Source organism: Pelobates fuscus, chromosome 10 (genome assembly GCF_036172605.1).
Source record: "Pelobates fuscus isolate aPelFus1 chromosome 10, aPelFus1.pri, whole genome shotgun sequence".
In the NCBI taxonomy this organism is placed as follows: Eukaryota; Metazoa; Chordata; class Amphibia; order Anura; family Pelobatidae; genus Pelobates; species Pelobates fuscus.
In genome coordinates, this window is record NC_086326.1 from 150,428,500 (window position 1) to 150,452,151 (window position 23,652).

The 23,652-nt window shown below is 43.4% G+C and overlaps 1 protein-coding gene across 1 annotated transcript in view; it reads left to right on the plus strand.

The window, feature by feature from the left end:
• The first annotated feature begins 443 nt into the window (after positions 1-443).
• LOC134574864 (zinc finger protein 850-like) overlaps positions 444-23,652 on the plus strand; it is a 97,439-nt gene continuing 74,230 nt past the window's right edge. The window contains exons 1-4 of the mRNA XM_063433915.1: positions 444-483; positions 15,826-16,018; positions 16,372-16,498; positions 16,667-16,768. Coding sequence (XP_063289985.1) covers positions 15,995-16,018; positions 16,372-16,498; positions 16,667-16,768 — 253 coding nt within the window. The 5' untranslated portion in view covers positions 444-483; positions 15,826-15,994. The remainder of the gene's footprint in view (positions 484-15,825; positions 16,019-16,371; positions 16,499-16,666; positions 16,769-23,652) is intronic.

A 23,652-nucleotide genomic window follows, 5' to 3' on the forward strand; every position in this document is an offset into this window, starting at 1 on the left:
CACATCCATCATGGCGCCGGGTGTGTCACTCCAGGCTCATTATAATAAACAATATCTCTCTATTTCCTATTATCTCCTCCTTATCACATTATTAACACTCTCCATATTGCTATCTTAGTGCTAATGGCCGCCTATTGCCCATACTACTAATAAGGATTAATAGGAGCTTTGCCCACATCCATCATGGCGCCGGGTGTGTCACTCCAGGCTCATTATAATAAACAATATCTCTCTATTTCCTATTATCTCCTCCTTATCACATTATTAACACTCTCCATATTGCTATCTTAGCGCTAATGGCTGCCTATTGCCCATACTACTAATAAGGATTAATAGGAGCTTTGCCCACATCCATCATGGCGGGGGTGAGGTCACTGACGTCATTTCCGGTGTGTCAGAGCTCCTCCCCAGGCGGTTTCATTGCCCTCACTGACGTCATATGTGTGCGCCGTGCAGATCGTGCTGAGCCGCTGGGAGCGGAGGGTGAGGCTCGGGGTTTCGGGGATCATTGTGTTTATTGGGGTTATTACTGGTTACAGGTCAGTGACCCCGCCCCCGGGAGCATCATGTGACCCGGTAATGCTGCCAATCATTAATCAGTGAGCAGCAGGGAGGATACAGTATCAGTAATGGAATGCTGTCACTAATCAGCTGATTAAACCAATAACCAAATCAATACATCATGTATATAACATGGAGAGAGAGAGAGTAACATGGAGAGAGAGAGAGAGAGAGTAACATGGAGAGAGAGATCATTAATCAGTGAGCAGCAGGGAGGATACAGTATCAGTAATGGAATGCTGTCACTAATCAGCTGATTAAACCAATAACCAAATCAATACATCATATATATAACATGGAGAGAGAGAGTGTAACATGGAGAGAGAGAGAGAGTGTAACATGGAGAGAGAGAGAGAGAGAGAGAGAGAGAGAGAGTAACATGGAGAGAGAGAGTAACATGGAGAGAGAGAGTGTAACATGGAGAGAGAGAGATCATTAATCAGTGAGCAGCAGGGAGGATACAGTATCAGTAATGGAATGCTGTCACTAATCAGCTGATTAAACCAATAACCAAATCAATACATCATATATATAACATGGAGAGAGAGAGAGTAACATGGGGAGAGAGAGAGAGAGAGAGTAACATGGAGAGAGAGAGAGTGTAACATGGAGAGAGAGAGAGAGTAACATGGAGAGAGAGAGTAACATGGAGAGAGAGAGTAACATGGAGAGAGAGAGTAACATGGAGAGAGAGAGTAACATGGAGAGAGTGAGAGTAGCATGGAGAGAGAGAGAGAGTAACATGGAGAGAGAGAGAGAGAGAGAGAGATCATTAATCAGTGAGCAGCAGGGAGGATACAGTATCAGTAATGGAATGCTGTCACTAATCAGCTGATTAAACCAATAACCAAATCAATACATCATATATATAACATGGAGAGAGAGAGAGAGTAACATGGAGAGAGAGAGAGTAACATGGGGAGAGAGAGAGAGTGTAACATGGAGAGAGAGAGAGTAACATGGAGAGAGAGAGTAACATGGAGAGAGAGAGTAACATGGAGAGAGAGAGAGAGAGTAACATGGAGAGAGAGAGAGAGTGTAACATGGAGAGAGAGAGAGTAACATGGAGAGAGAGAGAGTAACATGGAGAGAGAGAGTAACATGGAGAGAGAGAGAGAGAGTAACATGGAGAGAGAGAGAGAGAGTAACATGGAGAGAGAGAGAGAGTAACATGGAGAGAGAGTGAGTAACATGGAGAGAGAGAGAGTGAGTAACATGGAGAGAGAGAGAGAGAGTGAGTAACATGGAGAGAGAGAGAGAGAGTAACATGGAGAGAGAGAGAGTAACATGGAGAGAGAGAGAGAGAGAGTAACATGGAGAGAGAGAGAGAGAGAGAGTAACATGGAGAGAGAGAGAGAGTAACATGGAGAGAGAGAGAGAGAGAGAAACATGGAGAGAGAGAGAGAAACATGGAGAGAGAGAGAGAGAGAAACATGGAGAGAGAGAGAGTAACATGGAGAGAGAGAGAGTAACATGGAGAGAGAGAGAGAGAGTAACATGGAGAGAGAGAGAGAGAGTAACATGGAGAGAGAGAGAGTAACATGGAGAGAGAGAGAGAGAGTAACATGGAGAGAGAGAGAGAGAGAGAGTGTAACATGGAGAGAGAGAGAGAGAGTAACATGGAGAGAGAGAGAGTAACATGGAGAGAGAGAGAGTAACATGGAGAGAGAGATCATTAATCAGTGAGCAGCAGGGAGGATACAGTATCAGTAATGGAATGCTGTCACTAATCCGCTGATTAAACCAATAACCAAATTAATACATCATATATATAACATGGAGAGAGAGAGAGAGAGTAACATGGAGAAAGAGAGAGAGTAACATGGAGAGAGAGAGAGTAACATGGAGAGAGAGAGAGTAACATGGAGAGAGAGAGAGTAACATGGAGAGAGAGAGAGTAACATGGAGGGATAGAGAGAGTAACATGGAGGGATAGAGAGAGTAACATGGAGACATAGAGAGTAACATGGAGAGAGAGAGAGTAACATGGAGAGAGAGATCATTAATCAGTGAGCAGCAGGGAGGATACAGTATCAGTAATGGAATGCTGTCACTAATCAGCTGATTAAATCAATAACCAAATCAATACATCATATATATAACATGGAGAGAGCGAGAGAGAGTAACATGGAGAGAGAGAGAGTAACATGGAGAGAGAGAGTAACATGGAGGGATAGAGAGAGTAACATGGAGGGATAGAGAGAGAGAGAGTAACATGGAGAGAGAGTAACATGGAGGGATAGAGAGAGAGAGAGTAACATGGAGGGATGGAGAGAGAGAGTAACATGGAGAGAGAGAGAGGGGGTAACATGGAGAGAGAGTGTAACATGGAGAGAGAGAGAGTAACATGGAGAGAGAGAGAGAGTAACATGGAGAGAGAGAGTAACATGGAGAGAGAGAGAGAGAGAGAGTGAGTAACATGGAGAGAGAGAGAGAGTAACATGGAGAGAGAGAGAGAGAGTAACATGGAGAGAGAGAGAGAGAGTAACATGGAGAGAGAGAGAGTAACATGGAGAGAGAGAGTAACATGGAGAGAGAGAGAGAGTAACATGGAGAGAGAGAGAAACATGAAGAGAGAGAGAGAGTAACATGGAGAGAGAGAGAGAGAGAGAGTAACATGGAGAGAGAGAGAGAGAGAGAGTAACATGGAGAGAGCGAGAGAGAGAGTAACATGGAGAGAGAGAGAGTAACATGGAGAGAGAGAGAGTAACATGGAGAGAGAGAGTAACATGGAGAGAGAGAGAGAGTAACATGGAGAGAGAGAGAGAGTAACATGGAGAGAGAGAGAGAGTAACATGGAGAGAGAGAGAGTAACATGGAGAGAGAGAGAGTAACATGGAGAGAGAGAGAGTGTAACATGGAGAGAGAGAGAGAGTGTAACATGGAGAGAGAGAGAGAGTAACATGGAGAGAGAGAGAGAGTAACATGGAGAGAGAGAGAGAGTAACATGGAGAGAGAGAGAGAGTAACATGGAGAGAGAGAGAGTAACATGGAGAGAGTGAGAGTAACATGGAGAGAGTGAGAGTAACATGGAGAGAGAGATCATTAATCAGTGAGCAGCAGGGAGGATACAGTATCAGTAATGGAATGCTGTCACTAATCAGCTGATTAAACCAATAACCAAATCAATACATCATATATAACATGGAGAGAGAGAGAGTAAGTAACATGGAGAGAGAGAGAGTAACATGGAGAGATAGAGAGTAACATGGAGAGAGAGAGAGAGTAACATGGAGAGAGAGAGAGAGTAACATGGAGAGAGAGAGAGTAACATGGAGAGAGAGAGAGTAACATGGAGAGAGAGAGAGAAACATGGAGAGAGAGAGAGTAACATGGAGAGAGAGAGAGAGAGAGAGAGAGAGAGAGAGTAACATGGGGAGAGAGAGAGAGTAACATATGGAGAGAGAGAGAGAGAGTAACATATGGAGAGAGAGAGAGAGTAACATGGAGAGAGAGAGAGAGAGTATCATGGAGAGAGAGAGATCATTAATCAGTGAGCAGCAGGGAGGATACAGTATCAGTAATGGAATGCTGTCACTAATCAGCTGATTAAACCAATAACCAAATCAATACATCATATATATAACATGGAGAGAGAGAGAAACATGGAGAGAGAGAGAAACATGGAGAGAGAGAGTGTAACATGGAGAGAGAGAGAGAGAGTGACATGGAGAGAGAGAGTGTAACATGGAGAGAGAGAGAGTAACATGGAGAGAGAGAGAGTAACATGGAGAGAGAGAGTGTAACATGGAGAGAGAGAGTGAGAGAGTAACATGGAGAGAGAGATCATTAATCAGCGAGCAGCAGGGAGGATACAGTATCAGTAATGGAATGCTGTCACTAATCAGCTGTTTAAATCAATAACCAAATCAATACATCATATATATAACATGGAGAGAGAGAGAAACATGGAGAGAGAGAGAGAGTGAAACATGGAGAGAGAGAGAGAGTAACATGGAGAGAGAGAGAGAGTAACATGGAGAGAGAGAGAGAGAGAGAGTAACATGGAGAGAGAGAGAGTAACATGGAGAGAGAGAGAGTAACATGGAGAGAGAGAGAGTAACATGGAGAGAGAGAGAGTAACATGGAGAGAGAGAGAGAGAGAGTAACATGGAGAGAGAGAGAGAGTAACATGGAGAGAGAGAGAGTAACATGGAGACATAGAGAGTAACATGGAGAGAGAGAGAGTAACATGGAGAGAGAGATCATTAATCAGTGAGCAGCAGGGAGGATACAGTATCAGTAATGGAATGCTGTCACTAATCAGCTGATTAAATCAATAACCAAATCAATACATCATATATATAACATGGAGAGAGAGAGAGAGAGTAACATGGAGAGAGAGAGAGTAACATGGAGAGAGAGAGAGTAACATGGAGGGATAGAGAGAGTAACATGGAGGGATAGAGAGAGAGAGAGTAACATGGAGAGAGAGTAACATGGAGGGATAGAGAGAGAGAGAGAGTAACATGGAGGGATAGAGAGAGAGAGAGAGTAACATGGAGAGAGAGAGTAACATGGAGAGAGAGAGAGAGATCATTAATCAGTGAGCAGCAGGGAGGATACAGTATCAGTAATGGAATGCTGTCACTAATCAGCTGATTAAATCAATAACCAAATCAATACATCATATATATAACATGGAGAGAGAGAGAGAGTAACATGGAGAGAGAGAGAGGGGGTAACATGGAGAGAGAGTGTAACATGGAGAGAGAGAGAGTAACATGGAGAGAGAGAGAGTAACATGGAGAGAGAGAGAGAGTAACATGGAGAGAGAGAGAGAGTAACATGGAGAGAGAGAGAGTAACATGGAGAGAGAGAGAGAGTGAGTAACATGGAGAGAGAGAGAGAGTAACATGGAGAGAGAGAGAGAGTAACATGGAGAGAGAGAGAGAGTAACATGGAGAGAGAGAGAGAGTAACATAGAGAGAGAGAGAGAGAGTAACATGGAGAGAGAGAGTAACATGGAGAGAGAGAGAGAGTAACATGGAGAGAGAGAGAGTAACATGAAGAGAGAGAGAGAGAGAGAGTAACATGGAGAGAGAGAGAGAGAGAGAGTAACATGGAGAGAGCGAGAGAGAGAGTAACATGGAGAGAGAGAGAGAGTAACATGGAGAGAGAGAGAGAGTAACATGGAGAGAGAGAGAGAGTAACATGGAGAGAGAGAGAGTAACATGGAGAGAGAGAGAGAGAGTAACATGGAGAGAGAGAGAGAGAGTAACATGGAGAGAGAGAGAGAGTGTAACATGGAGAGAGAGAGAGTATAACATGGAGAGAGAGAGAGAGTAACATGGAGAGAGAGAGAGAGAGTAACATGGAGAGAGAGAGAGTAACATGGAGAGAGAGAGATCATTAATCAGTGAGCAGCAGGGAGGATACAGTATCAGTAATGGAATGCTGTCACTAATCAGCTGATTAAACCAATAACCAAATCAATACATCATATATAACATGGAGAGAGAGAGAGTAAGTAACATGGAGAGAGAGAGAGTAACATGGAGAGAGAGAGAGAGTAACATGGAGAGAGAGAGAGAGAGTAACATGGAGAGAGAGAGAGTAACATGGAGAGAGAGAGAGTAACATGGAGAGAGAGAGAGTAACATGGAGAGAGAGAGAGTAACATGGAGAGAGAGAGAGTAACATGGAGAGAGAGAGAGAGAGAGTAACATGGGGAGAGAGAGAGAGTAACATATGGAGAGAGAGAGAGAGAGAGAGTAACATGGAGAGAGAGAGAGAGTATCATGGAGAGAGAGAGATCATTAATCAGTGAGCAGCAGGGAGGATACAGTATCAGTAATGGAATGCTGTCACTAATCAGCTGATTAAACCAATAACCAAATCAATACATCATATATATAACATGGAGAGAGAGAGAAACATGGAGAGAGAGAGAAACATGGAGAGAGAGAGAAACATGGAGAGAGAGAGTAACATGGAGAGAGAGAGAGTAACATGGAGAGAGAGAGTGTAACATGGAGAGAGAGAGAGAGAGAGTGACATGGAGAGAGAGAGTGTAACATGGAGAGAGAGAGTGTAACATGGAGAGAGAGAGTGTAACATGGAGAGAGAGAGAGTAACATGGAGAGAGAGAGTGTAACATGGAGAGAGAGAGTGAGAGAGTAACATGGAGAGAGAGATCATTAATCAGCGAGCAGCAGGGAGGATACAGTATCAGTAATGGAATGCTGTCACTAATCAGCTGTTTAAATCAATAACCAAATCAATACATCATATATATAACATGGAGAGAGAGAGAGAGTAACATGGAGAGAGAGAGAAACATGGAGAGAGAGAGAGAGTGAAACATGGAGAGAGAGAGTAACATGGAGAGAGAGAGAGAGAGAGTAACATGGAGAGAGAGAGAGTAACATGGAGAGAGAGAGAGTAACATGGAGAGAGAGAGAGTAACATGGAGAGAGAGAGAGTAACATGGAGAGAGAGAGAGTAACATGGAGAGAGAGAGTGTAACATGGAGAGAGAGAGTGTAACATGGAGAGAGAGAGAGAGTGTAACATGGAGAGAGAGAGAGAGAGAGTGTGTGTAACATGGAGAGAGAGTGTGTGTAACATGGAGAGAGAGAGTGTAACATGGAGAGAGAGAGTGTAACATGGAAAGAGAGAGTGTAACATGGAGAGAGAGAGAGAGAGTAACATGGAGAGAGTGAGAGTAACATGGAGAGAGAGAGAGTAACATGGAGAGAGAGATCATTATTCAGTGAGCAGCAGGGAGGATACAGTATCAGTAATGGAATGCTGTCACTAATCAGCTGATTAAACCAATAACCAAATCAATACATCATATATATATAACATGGAGATGGAGAGAGAGAGAGTAACATGGAGAGAGAGAGAGAGGGTAACATGGAGAGAGAGAGAGTAACATGGAGAGAGAGAGAGTAACATGGAGAGAGAGAGAGAGGGTAACATGGAGAGAGAGAGAGTAACATGGAGAGAGTGAGAGTAACATGGAGAGTGAGAGTAACATGGAGAGAGAGAGAGTAACATGGAGAGAGTGAGAGTAACATGGAGAGAGTGAGAGTAACATGGAGAGAGTGAGAGTAACATGGAGAGAGAGATCATTAATCAGTGAGCAGCAGGGAGGATACAGTATCAGTAATGGAATGCTGTCACTAATCAGCTGATTAAACCAATAACCAAATCAATACATCATATATATAACATGGAGAGAGAGTAACTTGGAGAGAGAGAGAGAGAGAGTAACATGGAGAGAGAGAGAGAGTAACATGGAGAGAGAGAGAGAGAGAGTAACATGGGGAGAGAGAGAGTAACATGGGGAGAGAGAGAGTAACATGGGGAGAGAGAGAGAGAGAGAGTAACATGGAGAGAGAGAGAGAGAGTAACATGGAGAGAGAGAGAGAGAGTAACATGGAGAGAGAGAGATCATTAATCAGTGAGCAGCAGGGATGATACAGTATCAGTAATGGAATGCTGTCACTAATCAGCTGATTAAACCAATAACCAAATCAATACATCATATATATATATAACATGGAGAGAGAGAGAGAGAGTAACATGGAGAGAGAGATCATTAATCAGTGAGCAGCAGGGAGGATACAGTATCAGTAATGGAATGCTGTCACTAATCAGCTGATTAAACCAATAACCAAATCAATACATCATATATAACATGGAGAGAGAGAGAGAGTAACATGGAGAGAGAGAGAGAGAGTAACATGGAGAGAGAGAGAGAGAGTAACATGGAGAGAGAGAGAGTAACATGGAGAGAGAGATCATTAATCAGTGAGCAGCAGGGAGGATACAGTATCAGTAATGGAATGCTGTCACTAATCAGCTGATTAAACCAATAACCAAATCAATACATCATATATATATAACATGGAGAGAGAGAGTGAGTAACATGGAGAGAGAGAGTAACATGGAGAGAGAGAGAGAGAGAGAGAGTAACATGGAGATGGAGAGAGAGTAACATGGAGAGAGAGAGATCATTAATCAGTGAGCAGCAGGGAGGATACAGTATCAGTAATGGAATGCTGTCACTAATCAGCTGATTAAACCAATAACCAAATCAATACATCATATATATAACATGGAGAGAGCGAGAGAGAGAGTAACATGGAGAGAGAGAGAGTAACATGGAGAGGGAGAGTAACATGGAGAGAGAGAGAGAGAGTAACATGGAGAGAGAGAGTAACATGGAGAGAGAGAGAAACATGGAGAGAGAGAGAGTAACATGGAGAGAGTGAGAGTAACATGGAGAGAGTGAGAGTAACATGGAGAGAGAGATCATTAATCAGTGAGCAGCAGGGAGGATACAGTATCAGTAATGGAATGCTGTCACTAATCAGCTGATTAAACCAATAACCAAATCAATACATCATATATATAACATGGAGAGAGAGAGAGTAACTTGGAGAGAGAGTAACATGGAGAGAGAGAGAGTAACATGGAGAGAGAGAGAGTAACATGGAGAGAGAGAGAGTAACATGGAGAGAGAGAGAGTAACATGGAGAGAGTGAGAGTAACATGGAGAGAGTGAGAGTAACATGGAGAGAGAGATCATTAATCAGTGAGCAGCAGCGAGGATACAGTATCAGTAATGGAATGCTGTCACTAATCAGCTGATTAAACCAATAACCAAATCAATACATCATATATATAACATGGATAGTTCCTCCACCCCATTATCATTTAGGGTCCCCTCCCAGCCACTTATGGGTGGGGGACAGGGTAATGGAACAGTAGGTCCCCCTCCTTATTGTCTTTTATCGCTCCCATTCGCCACTCATGGGTGGGGGCCGGGTGGGAGGACAATAGGTCCCTCTCCATTGTCTTTTAGGAACCCCACCCGCCTCATTGTCATTTAGCGTTCCCACCGGCCGCTCATGGGTGATGGCCAGGGGGGCACTAGGTCCCCCCCTCATTTCATTTAGGGCCCACACCCGCTGCTCATGGGTGGGGGCCAAGGGAGACCTAATGTCCCCCGTTTAGTTGGATAGCCCCTGTGACGAAATTCACTTCGCCACTGGGTTTTGGAGAGGACTACTTGCTAGCCTTTTACCTTTTGACTATGGTCCCTGGGATGTATTGCCTTTAAAATCTACTATTTGTGTCTATTAAGACTTAGCACAATGCCCCTTTAAACTTTCGAAGCACCGAACAGCTGGACCACACACAAGTAGACTGTGCTGCATATTTACCTCCCCGGCTGCTAGTTAAACGCAGCCAAATTGACGAACTGCTGGGTGGTCGACAATAGCGAATGCCCAAATCTTTACCTGGGCATGCGCAGCAATTTTACAGCGCTATTTAGTGTGGGCAGATGACGTGTCCCACAGGGTCTTCATCAGGGCCGGTGCAAGGATTCTTGACGCCCTAGGCAGCAATCCATTTTGCGGCCCTCTCATGAAGGCAACTACATTCTCTCACAGGTTTATTTACTAAATTCTGAATTGTAATGAACACACTGCATAGAAACACTCATCCAGTATATGCATCCATATAAACACACTGCCTAATACATCCATCCACACAGACTGCCTATTACATACAATCAACCATATGCACATTACATAAATCCTCACACACACACACACACCCCGCCTAATAAATACATTCATACACTCATACTGCCGAATGCATAGATCAATACACACGTACTGCCTAATGCATACATCAATAGACACATACTGCCTAATAAATATATCCACACTCTCTTTTTCAGTGCATTTGGTGCTGTTTCATTTGTAATAATATTGAGATTTAATTTATGTTACTACTAACATTTTTTCGGTTTAATATAGAATTCTATTAACATATATTTTAAATATAATTTAATATATAAGTATCTAATTACATGGTCACACACACACTAGCACACACACTGTCACACACACTCTGACATACATATACATTTTCACTAACACACTTTCACTGACATGCAATGTCACATACACATTCTCACTAACACACACTCTCACTGACATACATAGTGTCGCTTACACACTCACTGACATACAGTGCCAGTTACACACACAAACACTGACATACACAGTGTCACTCACACACTTTCACTAACACACACACTCTCACTGACATAGTGTCAGTTACACATTCACTGACATACACAATGTCACTAACACACACACAATGACACTCACACACTATCGCTGACATACACACAGCTTCACTGACACACACACACTCACTGACATACACAGTGTCACTTACACACTCTCACTGACATGCACAATGTCCTTTACAGTCACTAACACACACAGTATCACACACACACACTCACTGACATACACAGTGTCACTTACACACTCTCACTGACATGCACAATGTCATTTACAGTCACTAACACACACAGTATCACACACACACACACACACACACACACTGTCACTGACATGCACACACAGTTTCACTTACACACACACTCTCAGTGACATTCACAGTGCCACTTACACACTCTCACTAACACACACACTGTCACTCAAGCACAAACTCACACCACTTTACATATAGTCACACTTTATACACACACAAACACAGCAATTCAATAAACACAAACTAATTTACCATCATACACTCGTACACATAATCAGTTCCCCTTACCTTCAGATGGACCATTCATAAGTGCTGTGAATGGAGCAGAGGGGTCCATCCTGCAGGTAGCTGGTGCTGTTCCTGGTGGGGTGAGCAGGAGAGCCGTGCACTGTGAGCACATGCTGCTTCCTGCTCCCCTCAGAGTGCTTCCGGTGTTCACCAAATCAATACATCATATATATAACATGGAGAGAGAGAGAGTAACATGGAGAGAGAGAGAGAGTAACATGGAGAGAGAGAGAAACATGGAGAGAGAGAGAAACATGGAGAGAGAGAGAGTAACATGGAGAGAGAGAGAGTAACATGGAGAGAGTGAGAGTAACATGGAGAGAGAGAGTAACATGGAGAGAGTGAGAGTAACATGGAGAGAGTGAGAGTAACATGGAGAGAGTGAGAGTAACATGGAGAGAGTGAGAGTAACATGGAGAGAGTGAGAGTAACATGGAGAGAGTGAGAGTAACATGGAGAGAGTGAGAGTAACATGGAGAGAGTGAGAGTAACATGGAGAGAGTGAGAGTAACATGGAGAGAGAGATCATTAATCAGTGAGCAGCAGGGAGGATACAGTATCAGTAATGGAATGCTGTCACTAATCAGCTGATTAAACCAATAACCAAATCAATACATCATATATATAACATGGATAGTTCCTCCACCCCATTATCTTTTAGGGTCCCCTCCCAGCCACTTATGGGTGGGGGACAGGGTAATGGAACAGTAGGTCCCCCTCCTTATTGTCTTTTATCGCTCCCATTCGCCACTCATGGGTGGGGGCCGGGTGGGAGGACAATAGGTCCCTCTCCATTGTCTTTTAGGAACCCCACCCGCCTCATTGTCATTTAGCGTTCCCACCGGCCGCTCATGGGTGATGGCCAGGGGGGCACTAGGTCCCCCCCTCATTGTCATTTAGGGCCCACACCCGCTGCTCATGGGTGGGGGCCAAGGGAGACCTAATGTCCCCCGTTTAGTTGGATAGCCCCTGTGACGAAATTCACTTCGCCACTGGGTTTTGGAGAGGACTACTTGCTAGCCTTTTACCTTTTGACTATGGTCCCTGGGATGTATTGCCTTTAAAATCTACTATTTGTGTCTATTAAGACTTAGCACAATGCCCCTTTAAACTTTCGAAGCACCGAACAGCTGGACCACACACAAGTAGACTGCTGCATATTTACCTCCCCGGCTGCTAGTTAAACGCAGCCAAATTGACGAACTGCTGGGTGGTCGACAATAGCGAATGCCCAAATCTTTACCTGGGCATGCGCAGCAATTTTACAGCGCTATTTAGTGTGGGCAGATGACGTGTCCCACAGGGTCTTCATCAGGGCCGGTGCAAGGATTCTTGACGCCCTAGGCAGCAATCCATTTTGCGGCCCTCTCATGAAGGCAACTACATTCTCTCACAGGTTTATTTACTAAATTCTGAATTGTAATGAACACACTGCATAGAAACACTCATCCAGTATATGCATCCATATAAACACACTGCCTAATACATCCATCCACACAGACTGCCTATTACATACAATCAACCATATGCACATTACATAAATCCTCACACACACACACACACCCCGCCTAATAAATACATTCATACACTCATACTGCCGAATGCATAGATCAATACACACGTACTGCCTAATGCATACATCAATAGACACATACTGCCTAATAAATATATCCACACTCTCTTTTTCAGTGCATTTGGTGCTGTTTCATTTGTAATAATATTGAGATTTAATTTATGTTACTACTAACATTTTTTCGGTTTAATATAGAATTCTATTAACATATATTTTAAATATAATTTAATATATAAGTATCTAATTACATGGTCACACACACACTAGCACACACACTGTCACACACACTCTGACATACATATACATTTTCACTAACACACTTTCACTGACATGCAATGTCACATACACATTCTCACTAACACACACTCTCACTGACATACATAGTGTCGCTTACACACTCACTGACATACAGTGCCAGTTACACACACAAACACTGACATACACAGTGTCACTCACACACTTTCACTAACACACACTCTCACTGACATAGTGTCAGTTACACATTCACTGACATACACAATGTCACTAACACACACACAATGACACTCACACACTATCGCTGACATACACACAGCTTCACTGACACACACACTCACTGACATACACAGTGTCACTTACACACTCTCACTGACATGCACAATGTCCTTTACAGTCACTAACACACACAGTATCACACACACACACTCACTGACATACACAGTGTCACTTACACACTCTCACTGACATGCACAATGTCATTTACAGTCACTAACACACACAGTATCACACACACACACACACACACTGTCACTGACATGCACACACAGTTTCACTTACACACACACTCTCAGTGACATTCACAGTGCCACTTACACACTCTCACTAACACACACACTGTCACTCAAGCACAAACTCACACCACTTTACATATAGTCACACTTTATTTACACACAGAAACACAGCAATTCAATAAACACAAACTAATTTACCATCATACACTCCTACACATAATCAGTTCCCCTTACCTTCAGATGGACCATTCATAAGTGCTGTGAATGGAGCAGAGGGGTCCATCCTGCAGGTAGCTGGTGCTGTTCCTGGTGGGGTGAGCAGGAGAGCCGTGCACTGTGAGCACATGCTGCTTCCTGCTCCCCTCAGAGTGCTTCTGGTGTTCACAGGCAGGGGGCAGCCGGGATACCAAGTCATGTCCCGGCTTCCCCTGCCTGCTGGAAGCTGAGTGCTCTGCTCGGGTGCTGGGGTTACAGCATATCCCGCTCCCGAGCAGGCAAGTGGCTGCAGAGAGAGCCCAGCAGCTGAATGACTGCGCTAGGGGGTGGCTAAGAAGCCGCTCGCCCAGCACACCAGCCCTAGGCAGCAGCAGGACAGCCCACCAGGAAAACTCCCGGTGGGTGCCCCCCAGAGGCCGGCGCCCTAGGCGAATGCCTTATTCGCCTTAATGTTAGCGCCGGCCCTGGTCTTCATCTACCCACACAAAGAGGAGGGGGTACTATTGTACTTGTGAGACTTTACTGAACTCAAATATGAGTTGTTTTAGAGCTGTAAAATATAGAATGCCAATGATATAATCGGTGAAAGGGCAGTTTATTTGACCCTGTAACTTTCCAAAACTCCATAATACCTGGATATGAGAGTTACTGTGTACTCATGACACAACACAAGCTAACAGTTTTACGACATTCCCAGTTAACTAAGAAAATAACATTCCTTAATTTCTCACACATTTTCTGTTTATCTTTTTTTTTATTTTTTTATGTTTTATCTATAAAATTATATTTCATATCTTAATATTTAATGTGAAATTATTGCTCTGTTTCTCCTGAACAAAATAATATATATTAAGTGTGGGTGCACTTAATAATATGAAAGAGGTGAATTACGGTTTGTGGCAGACCGCCTGGCACCCCAGCTTGGTACCTACGCCAAGCACGTTCGCAGCTTTAACCTGGACACCCGTAGCGCTTCAACCCACAGTCGCTGCTGCTTGACTGTGGTCTATCAAGAGTTTTCCATCCTGAAACGGTCCGGTGCTACAGCTCAAAGTGATTAAGCTCACTTGCAGAGAGTATAGCTGTCTCACACAAACACTAGCCAAGACTTAGTGAAGGGTGAAGTAGAACTGATTTTATTGAACACAACACAGGTTTATATAGGAGTAATCAATCATTGTAGTCTTGGTGTTTAGGACAATAACAAATAGATTACACAACCTGTATCTACAATGGGCACAGGGTGACTAAAACATAGGAGTAATCTGGGAGCCTGTATAAAGTGTCCAACTTCAACCCCCAGTGATGGACTACCATCACATGGTTGAATAGACATATCGTTGAATTCTAGGGTTTGTTTTGATCAGAACGTGCACAATTGCCTCCGTCCTTAAGGGCTTAATGACCATGCTTGCTGGGATATGCATGTATCCTATGCAGCTGTTCTTCGTTCTGATGTAATCTTGTCACGTACTGCTTGTCACGTTGCTATGATCTGTTTGCCTGACTTTGAATAAACCGATATAAGTTTGAATAAGTCCGATTTGAAACACTTTGGATACCTGAAAAGCTGCTACCGGAACCTTCAATCCAAAGTTGGGGTGCACGGATCAATGGGCTTAGAATTGTAGCATCTGTTACAGTAGGAAAAGTTGACCCCCTAACAAATAATACTGAGACAAAGTAGAGACTGCTTTGGTATTGGTGTTATTTGTCAAGCTTGTAATCTCCCCCAGTCATCACCAGTGATGGCTGTAGAGGCAAACAATATGGAGGACCCTGTTGACTTACAGCATCCGCCATAGACCTCAATGCTGTACTCGCATGAATGCGCAACATTACAGTCGTGATGTTGACTCCTTGCAGTTGAAGTACCAGGAGTGAAGATGGCCGGATGGAACAGGATTGAGGTGTCTGCGAGAGACAGGTTCAAGTAAGTAAAAACCTACCTGCCCCCAATGGTTACAGAACTACCCAGCGGCAATGCTACTATTGGGGGCCTCTGCAAATTAAACACAAGAACTTTTAAAATGATAAAAAAGACACAAAAATCTAACATTTACACATTTCATGATGAAAAGTGCTTGACCGCTATGTGTATATCCAGTAAGTTAATTCCTTTGATTTATATCCCTCACACTGGTACCTAACAAGGTCACCAATCTCTGCTAGCATTGGAGCCCATTGTTTGGAGACCGCAAGTCATCCAGTGACTCCTGGACAAAAAACCTAGAAGAAGGTGGAGGTGATTGAGAGATCTGGATCAAGTCTCAGAGATGGACTACCAGCTGAAGAGACCGGTAAGGGATATATTCACAAAATACACTACTATTACTTCATCCCATCTTCCTGTCTTTGTGATGGGGAAGTATAACTCAAGGATATGGTAGAGGGGAGAGAGAAAATTATTATATCTATACGATGGGGCACAATTTAGTTTTTTGGGATAAACATTTCAAACGATCTCAATCTGTTAAAAAATCTTTTCTACTTAGTTCTCTACAGAATCCACCAATGAAGTCTATGGTAATTTTCATTTCAAAAGATTATCTGAAACTATATAAGGCTATAATTTGTAGTAGTTATAGTTAATGTCTGGCCAATTAATCCTGTTGTAGGTTGATGATCTGTAACAATGACATTTCTCATTTAGGATCAGTGTGAGTTTGAGGAAGTGGCCGTTTACTTCTCCGAGGAGGAGTGGGACTATTTAAAGGAAGACGAGAAGGAGCTTTACCAGGATGTGATCATGGAGAATTACCAGACCCTCAGCTCTCTGGGTAAGAAAACTTCACCCTATTTAGAGGAAATCTTTCTCATAAGAACACATTCATAACTTCACATGTATTCCTAAACTCATAGAATTCATAATAACAAAATGTGTATCGCTTAAAAGATCTTAAGAGCTTTAAATTCTAATTGTTAATAATGTGTCCCGTTAAATACAGGAAGGATTCACATGACGCCTTTGATTATATCAGCGATTGAGCGAGGGGAAGAGCCGTATGTCAGGAGCCACCTGCAGGATAGTCTTTTGAATACTGGCCCAGGTTAGTAATAAACATGTAGGTGGTATTAGGCTCCTTTCTGGGTCAGAGATCATGGCTTTTCTTTTTTCCAGGCTTCTCTACCTTCCTGATCTCTGCATGGGAACTGAATTATTGTGAAACTCTCCATACAGCTCAGTGTGGGGAGAGTTTGCAGTTTAGTTACTCATTATGCCTTAGACAGTACTTTGTTGTACTTTAGGTAAAAGGAAGAAACTGTTTGTCACGGAAGCATATGTGCCATAGCCTCCTGGAGAGGCTTGAAGGCAAGTCTCCTGGGCCCTGTCACCAGCTTTAAAATTAAGTATTGAATGTGGGGGTACATTGCGCTATTGTCAAGTTATTCTGTAAAATGTTAACCTGGATGAAGGACATTGTGTTAATTATTAGGTTGTGCACTTTTTGGGGGTGCGGAGCGAGATGATGTAGCGTGCGTTGCTGCATCCTCGTGGATTGCGTCTGAGGGAGTAATCAAGGGAGCCGACTAAAGCAGAGGAGGCGACACGACTTACCTGGAGTGTCACTCGAGGTGCCACACAAAAACAAAGAAGTAGGGGGATGTAGGGAGCTGCCTTTTCGACGGATAGATCTACAGCCAGCCAGATACCCCAACGGATAAACACAGGGGAGCCTAACAACAGAAAACACAAGCTAAGTGCCAGTTACTACTAAACTGTCTGTTTATTTACACTATATGTTTACTATGCAGGGGTTTGCATAAACATTAGGTCTCCTGAAAATTAATTGTTACGAAAGTAACTTTGCCACTGGTTTTTGTAATTGTCCCTGATTTTGGAGATTACTAGGGAAATCGGGGGTACTTCGGGTTTAATCCAGTATTGTGCCAATGCTCTACGAGCTGCTAGGTTAAGCATATTCAGTAGTCTTTGGTCATGTTTGTCTAGTCCCTCCGTTGGCCGTGATAGTAGGCACGCCCAAGGGTCTGGTGTTATCCGTCCTTGTAGGATTTTGGAGGTCAGATCTGCTATATTTCCCCAATACTCCTTAACTCTGGCGCAGTGCCACCACATGTGGATATATGTACTCTTTTCTCCACATAGCCTCCAGCAGGTGTCTGTGGGGCTTAGTTGCATGTGACATTGTTTGACTGGGGTCGTGTACCACCGTAGCAGTATTTTGTATGCTTGTTCCTGGAGGGCCGTGCATATGGATACTTTTGCATTCGCCTCCCAAATGTCTTGCCAATCTGTCCCCTCTAGTGTTTCACCTAGATCTGCCTCCCATTTGTCAGTGTATTTCTGTGTGCCCCAAGTTCCTGATTCTAGGCATATGTGGTTGTAGAGTAGTGAGATTAATTTTGTTGGCATGTGTTCTTGTAAGCAGATTCGTTCAAAGAACGTAGTCGGTTTGGCATTTGCGGTTCTGACCTCTGTAGTTTGTGCAAAATCTCGTAGTTGGACATATCGGAAGAAGTCACGCGTTTTTAGCGGGGCAAGGGTTTGCAAGTGTTGGTAGGGTACTAGTTGGTTGTCTATATACAGGTGTGTGTAGCGCTGTAGGCCTGTGGCTTCTATGACTTGAAAGTCTTTTGCCCTAAGTCCCGGTGGGAATGCTCTGTTGAGCAGGACCGGAGTCATTGAGGATGGTAGGTGCCACTGGTTTTTGGAGGGGCCTGTTTGCCAGTAGGTCCAATAAACCTGGCTATAATACTTTAAACAGGCTCTGTTTATGCAATTCGGACAGTTCATTTACCGGACAGCCGTATGAACTAGAGACCATCCTGGAGCTTGTTAAGCTTAATTGATGCATTGTTGCAATTTCCACCACAGTAGTCTAAGTGTTCGTCTGGGAGGCCGCAATTCCTATTGGTGACAACGAGGTGGCGGCCCTCTTGTTCACATGGACCAAAACCGCGAATAGACTTCAGGGGGACTTAGCCGCGAATGCCCTGGAACTTTTTTCGGCATGAAAACTTTGCGGTTCCCGGTCGGCCCTCCAGCACCACTTAGCCGCAATTCTATGGAACTATTTTCGGCTATGGGACCATGCCTGCGGTCGGTCAAATAAATGACTTCCAGGAAATTCCTGAATTCCTGAACTGACCTGGGTGTTTTTTGGATATGTTGGTCACCTAGATCAGGGCTATCAGGGGATGTAACATGTGTGGGGTTTTATGTATTTTAACTTTTGGGGTGTTTTTTTAAAAAGTATGTTTTTTTTCTGTGCTTGGAGATAATTGGATTAGAATTAGTACAGTTACTGATCCAATTATCTCCCAGGAAGAGGGGATGGATTGTGTGCTGTGTGTGGGAGTGTCGTGCCTTGTAACCTTATTGTCATTGGTCTGTGAAGTTGCAAATCAGTTCCCCACAAGCTCCCTGTGGGCATAACCCTTGCATGGGGATTGTCATATAAGGTCAAGCGTGGCTCCCATTAAAGAGAGATTCGTTTACCCCTTCATGAAGTTTAGGCTCATGTTTGGGGAATTGGAGAATTGCATTAACTCTGGGGATTGCTATATCACAATACTCGCCTGAGTATAATCACTAGCTCTTATAAGAGCTGTTCCTGCTACGCTCTCTGGACTAGGAGGTTTACCCACTGGAAGCTGGGTCCTGGTTTTGGGTCCAGGGTGGGTGAAGGACAGCAAGACCCCAACCAAGCTGCAGCGGTTCATGGGGTCTATGGTGGTTATGGTGTACCACAACAGTGCTTATGGTGCTCGCAAGTACTAGGAAGCAGCGATTGACAGAGGTACCCGGTTCAGCTGCTAGGCGGTCTGTCACATTTGGTGCCAGCGGTGGGATGGCTTCCTAGCGAGTATAGAAGCATATTGGAGGCACCGGTATCGTTGAATTTATAATTGAGGGCAACGCTAGCATTAGTGCAGCGCCCCTGGTTGCGGAGGAACTCAGGAGATGGAGCGAGCTAGCCCCCGGGCAGCATCCCCATATTTTCTTTTAATTATGGTCTGGATTTTTTTTTCTTTGCTGTCACACCACTTGCGCTTCTCCCCTACTCCTGTTACTTAGCGCAATTTTCTGCTCAACAGAATAGGAACCAGAATAAGAAGGAAAGGGAAGAGGAAAGGGAGAAAGTAATAAAATAAAAATAATAAAACATTGTTTACCAGGATAGAAAGGTGAAGGTGAGGAGGAGAAGAAGTTGGGGAGCAAGAAACGCAAGACAAAAAGGATACTATTTTAAAAGCAAAGATAGTACTAGCCTAAAGAGCATATAACCTCGAGGAAAAAAAAGTAAAACTAAAATACAAATTAAAATAAAAATGGCTACAAAAAAGACTCAAAATGGCAAGCACCTAAAAAAAGAAAAAAAGCCTGAAAATAAAACAGAAAAACACCTTTCCTTCTTTTCACCAAACCTATCAAGTAATAAAACAAACCTGGAGGAATCTCTTCTCTCTAATATCCCATCATAGGAAGGCATCAATAAAGGAAAAGGCAGAAGAAATTCAAGAGTCAAGAGAAGGAAGAAATGAATATGACGACTTACTCAGACACTTAGATACACAATTTGTAAATTTGAGAAGAAATTCAAGCGAATACTCTAGACATAAATAAAGAACTGTTGACTCTCAACCAACGTTTTCAAGGAATAGAAGAAAAACTAAATGGGTGGAAACAAAAGGAAAAGGTCCACATAGAAGAACATCTGGCACTGGAAAAAAAGATGGCTGACATGGAGAAAAAACTGATAGACCTAGAGGACCGGTCAAGATGGAACAACTTAAGAATTAGAGAAGTATCAGAACAAATGCATCTAAAAAATCTGGAACCATATATAAAGGAATTCTTTAAGCAACTAAAGGTGGAATGGGACCTTCGAATTCCCATAAGGGAAAGATGCCACAGAGTGAACAAACCTAAGGGCATCCCAGAACATCTTCCAAGAGATTAATTCATATGCTGCGCCTCCTCCAAAACCAAGTCACAAATTCTGAGAGCCATAAGAAGCAATAAATGTGCAGAAGAATACGAAACATTGAAAACATTCCAGGACCTGTCATGGCCAACCAGACAAAAAAGGAAGACCTTCTCTGACGGCACACTAATTCTGAGACAGAACAATATTAATTATTGATGGGGATTCCCAACGAGAATTATCATATCTCACGAAGGGAAGACCACCGCCATTAATTATGCAGAAGACCTAAAAAGTTGGTTAAACAAAAATAAAATCAGAAACAGCTCCAACCACTAGTCAACAAATGGGGAGGCCCCAAATATTAGAGGGGAGAGAAAGGAAAAAAGAAAGGAGAAAAATGGCACTAGTGGCACTTAACCTTGGAATAAGGGAAGACGAAAAAGAAATTATAAGAAACGAGAAATTACAGACTTTTTTGGTTGTTTTTTTTTCTCTTTTCACTTTCTTGCAGTTAATAGCACAAGGGGATAAAGGGGATATTAGGGAGATATAAAAAGTATAACCAATCTAGGGGAAAAAAATTAAAATTGAGAAATTTAGACTATTTTAGTAACGCACAAAATGAAGAAAATTCTTTTCCTTTTAAGTTTACACTAATTAGAATGAAACGATTTAGTGTACACTAAAAAATTATATTAAACAAAAGGAACTTAAAAATACACAGAAGGGCACACACCTACACAAGGTGGAAAAGAAAGAAATGGTAAAAAGTGATTTAAGAATAACATAAGTTTTGTAAAATTAAAATGTAAAATAATAATCAGTTAAAACACTTTAGAAAAATAGACTCAACAATAAGCTGAAAGTGTGTGGTGCGTAGATTTACAAGGTCCCCCCCTGTAACGGACCGTTTCAGCAGAAAAGGGGAAAAATCCGTTTAGGCGATAATCCCCTTTTCACAAAAAGGCACAGCTACTGTAAAAGCACCAAAACTCACGAATTTGGATATAGGTGAATACATCAAACTCCCGAACTGCATACCAGGGAATAAGATAGCACTCCAAACTGGAACCTCACGAATAGCTGCTAGCAGACGAACAGGAAAAGCTCCCAAGCGGCTTACACTCCTGGCAGTCAGTCCCTATCAGCATACAGTGAATCCCCCCAAGAACGAGACAAGGCTCCGTGTTGAGGGTCAAGCAGTGGTCTGTTTATTCAGGGCTACCTGCCCCTGTATTTATGCAGGTCTCCCACCTGGTGGACACTCCCCTAGGGGACCAGATGGAAGACTGAAACAGCAGACAGACATGTATCATTTTCGTACACACTGCCACAATACTTTTTTTTTTGTAAATTTTTATTTTTTCGTGCACGGAAATACATCAGAGTCTGCGTTGCCACAACAACTAACACATACTCTTTTGTGTACATCAGGATACAACAGTGGTGTAGCGTGATTAAATATGGCACATTTTGGTATATAATAGATTCAAGATACATGATACAGCATAACACATGAGTCACTTATTACCTGGTACACTCATTACCTGGTACTTTTCTGCGTACCTTTCTAGAGCTTGTACGTGTGTACAGGAGAGGTCAGGTCAGGTACACTATTATAGGGAGTATATGTATGCTGCTTAGAGTGAGGGCTGGTTAGGGTGAGAGACTTCTCTGTGTGTGCGGCACGTCATAAAACAAGAGATATAACATAGTAACATAACAGAGAACGTAACAGTACATACTGAAATGTCATAACGAGTGATGGCGGTGGGGTCGGTGTGTGTCCTCGTGAATTACTAGGGCTATGTGTTAGCGCTGTTGTCGATTTTGAAAAGGTACATCTATTTCAACCCTGTGTAATGTGGAGCCTAGGGGTGCACGCCGCTAAGTCGCTATAGCACTAGTCGCGGCATGGTGTGGGTTAGCTATTGATGGCTCCAAGTGTGCTCGTCCCCATGTCCCAGGGGTGAGGGGGGGGGGTTATCACCGGAGCAGTTAAGGTCAGCCCTGTGTGGGTGATTTCCCCGCCTTTGGGGAGCAATGTTTTTGCAGTTTCTAAAGCATAATGAAAATTAAAGTAAACTTATTAAACAGTATTAAGAGAGAGAGCAGTTCTGTATGGTCGGAATTAGACCAGTGGATCGCACGGGCGATGCTGAAGAGGTGGCCCATTTCATGTCTGTGGAGGCCCCGTTGTCCTGGGTCGAAAGACTGTGTCTTTGTCCGCTGTCTTCGGTTGAGGGCGAGGATGTGGAGCTGTCGTGTCGTTTTGACTTGAGAGTCCCAGTATGCCCAGTATAGTGTGACCGTCTTGGGGGGTCGTAGCCTTGTGTTGTACTCCATTTACAGTCACCCATAAGGTTCTGGGGGTTGCCCATTTGTAAGGTATTGCAGCTGCGTGAAGTGGTTTGGTTACCGGTTGCATGTCCCTGCGCCACAGGAGTGTGGATCTGCTTAAGTCCTGAAAAAATGAGAGTCGGCAAGACTCAAATTCCAATGGGGTCTTCCCCCGAAGTGCCGCCAGTAGCCCAAGTTTGTCTGACATTGTTTGACATCTGAGTATAATGTCCCTTGGGGCTGCGCTGGGGGCCTGTGGCGATTTGGAAATCCTGTATACCCCATCAAATATAAAAGATTTAGCCTGCCTTGTCGGCAATACCTCTGACACCAGGCGTCTAATGTAGTGGGGCAGTTCCTCTAGTGGTACAGTCTCCAGTACCCCTCTGATTTTTATATTTTTGCGTCGGCTCCTGTCGTCCAGTAAATGGACTTGGTTGGAGAGATTTTCTTGGGCGGTTTGCAGTTGTCGAATCTTGTTGTCCATTGTGTGTATGCTGTGTTTTAAGTCCGTTATGTCCCCCTCTGTTGCTTGAGTGCGTGCTGTCACTGCTTGCACTTGAGTGGTGAGCGCTGCCAAGTCTGCTTCCCACATTTGTTTAAGATTACGTTGGAGGCCTGACAGCATATTCTGGATGTCACCCTTCGTGGCTGGGGTGCTGTCCTCTGGTGTCTGAGAGGGTTCTGGTCTATATGGGCCT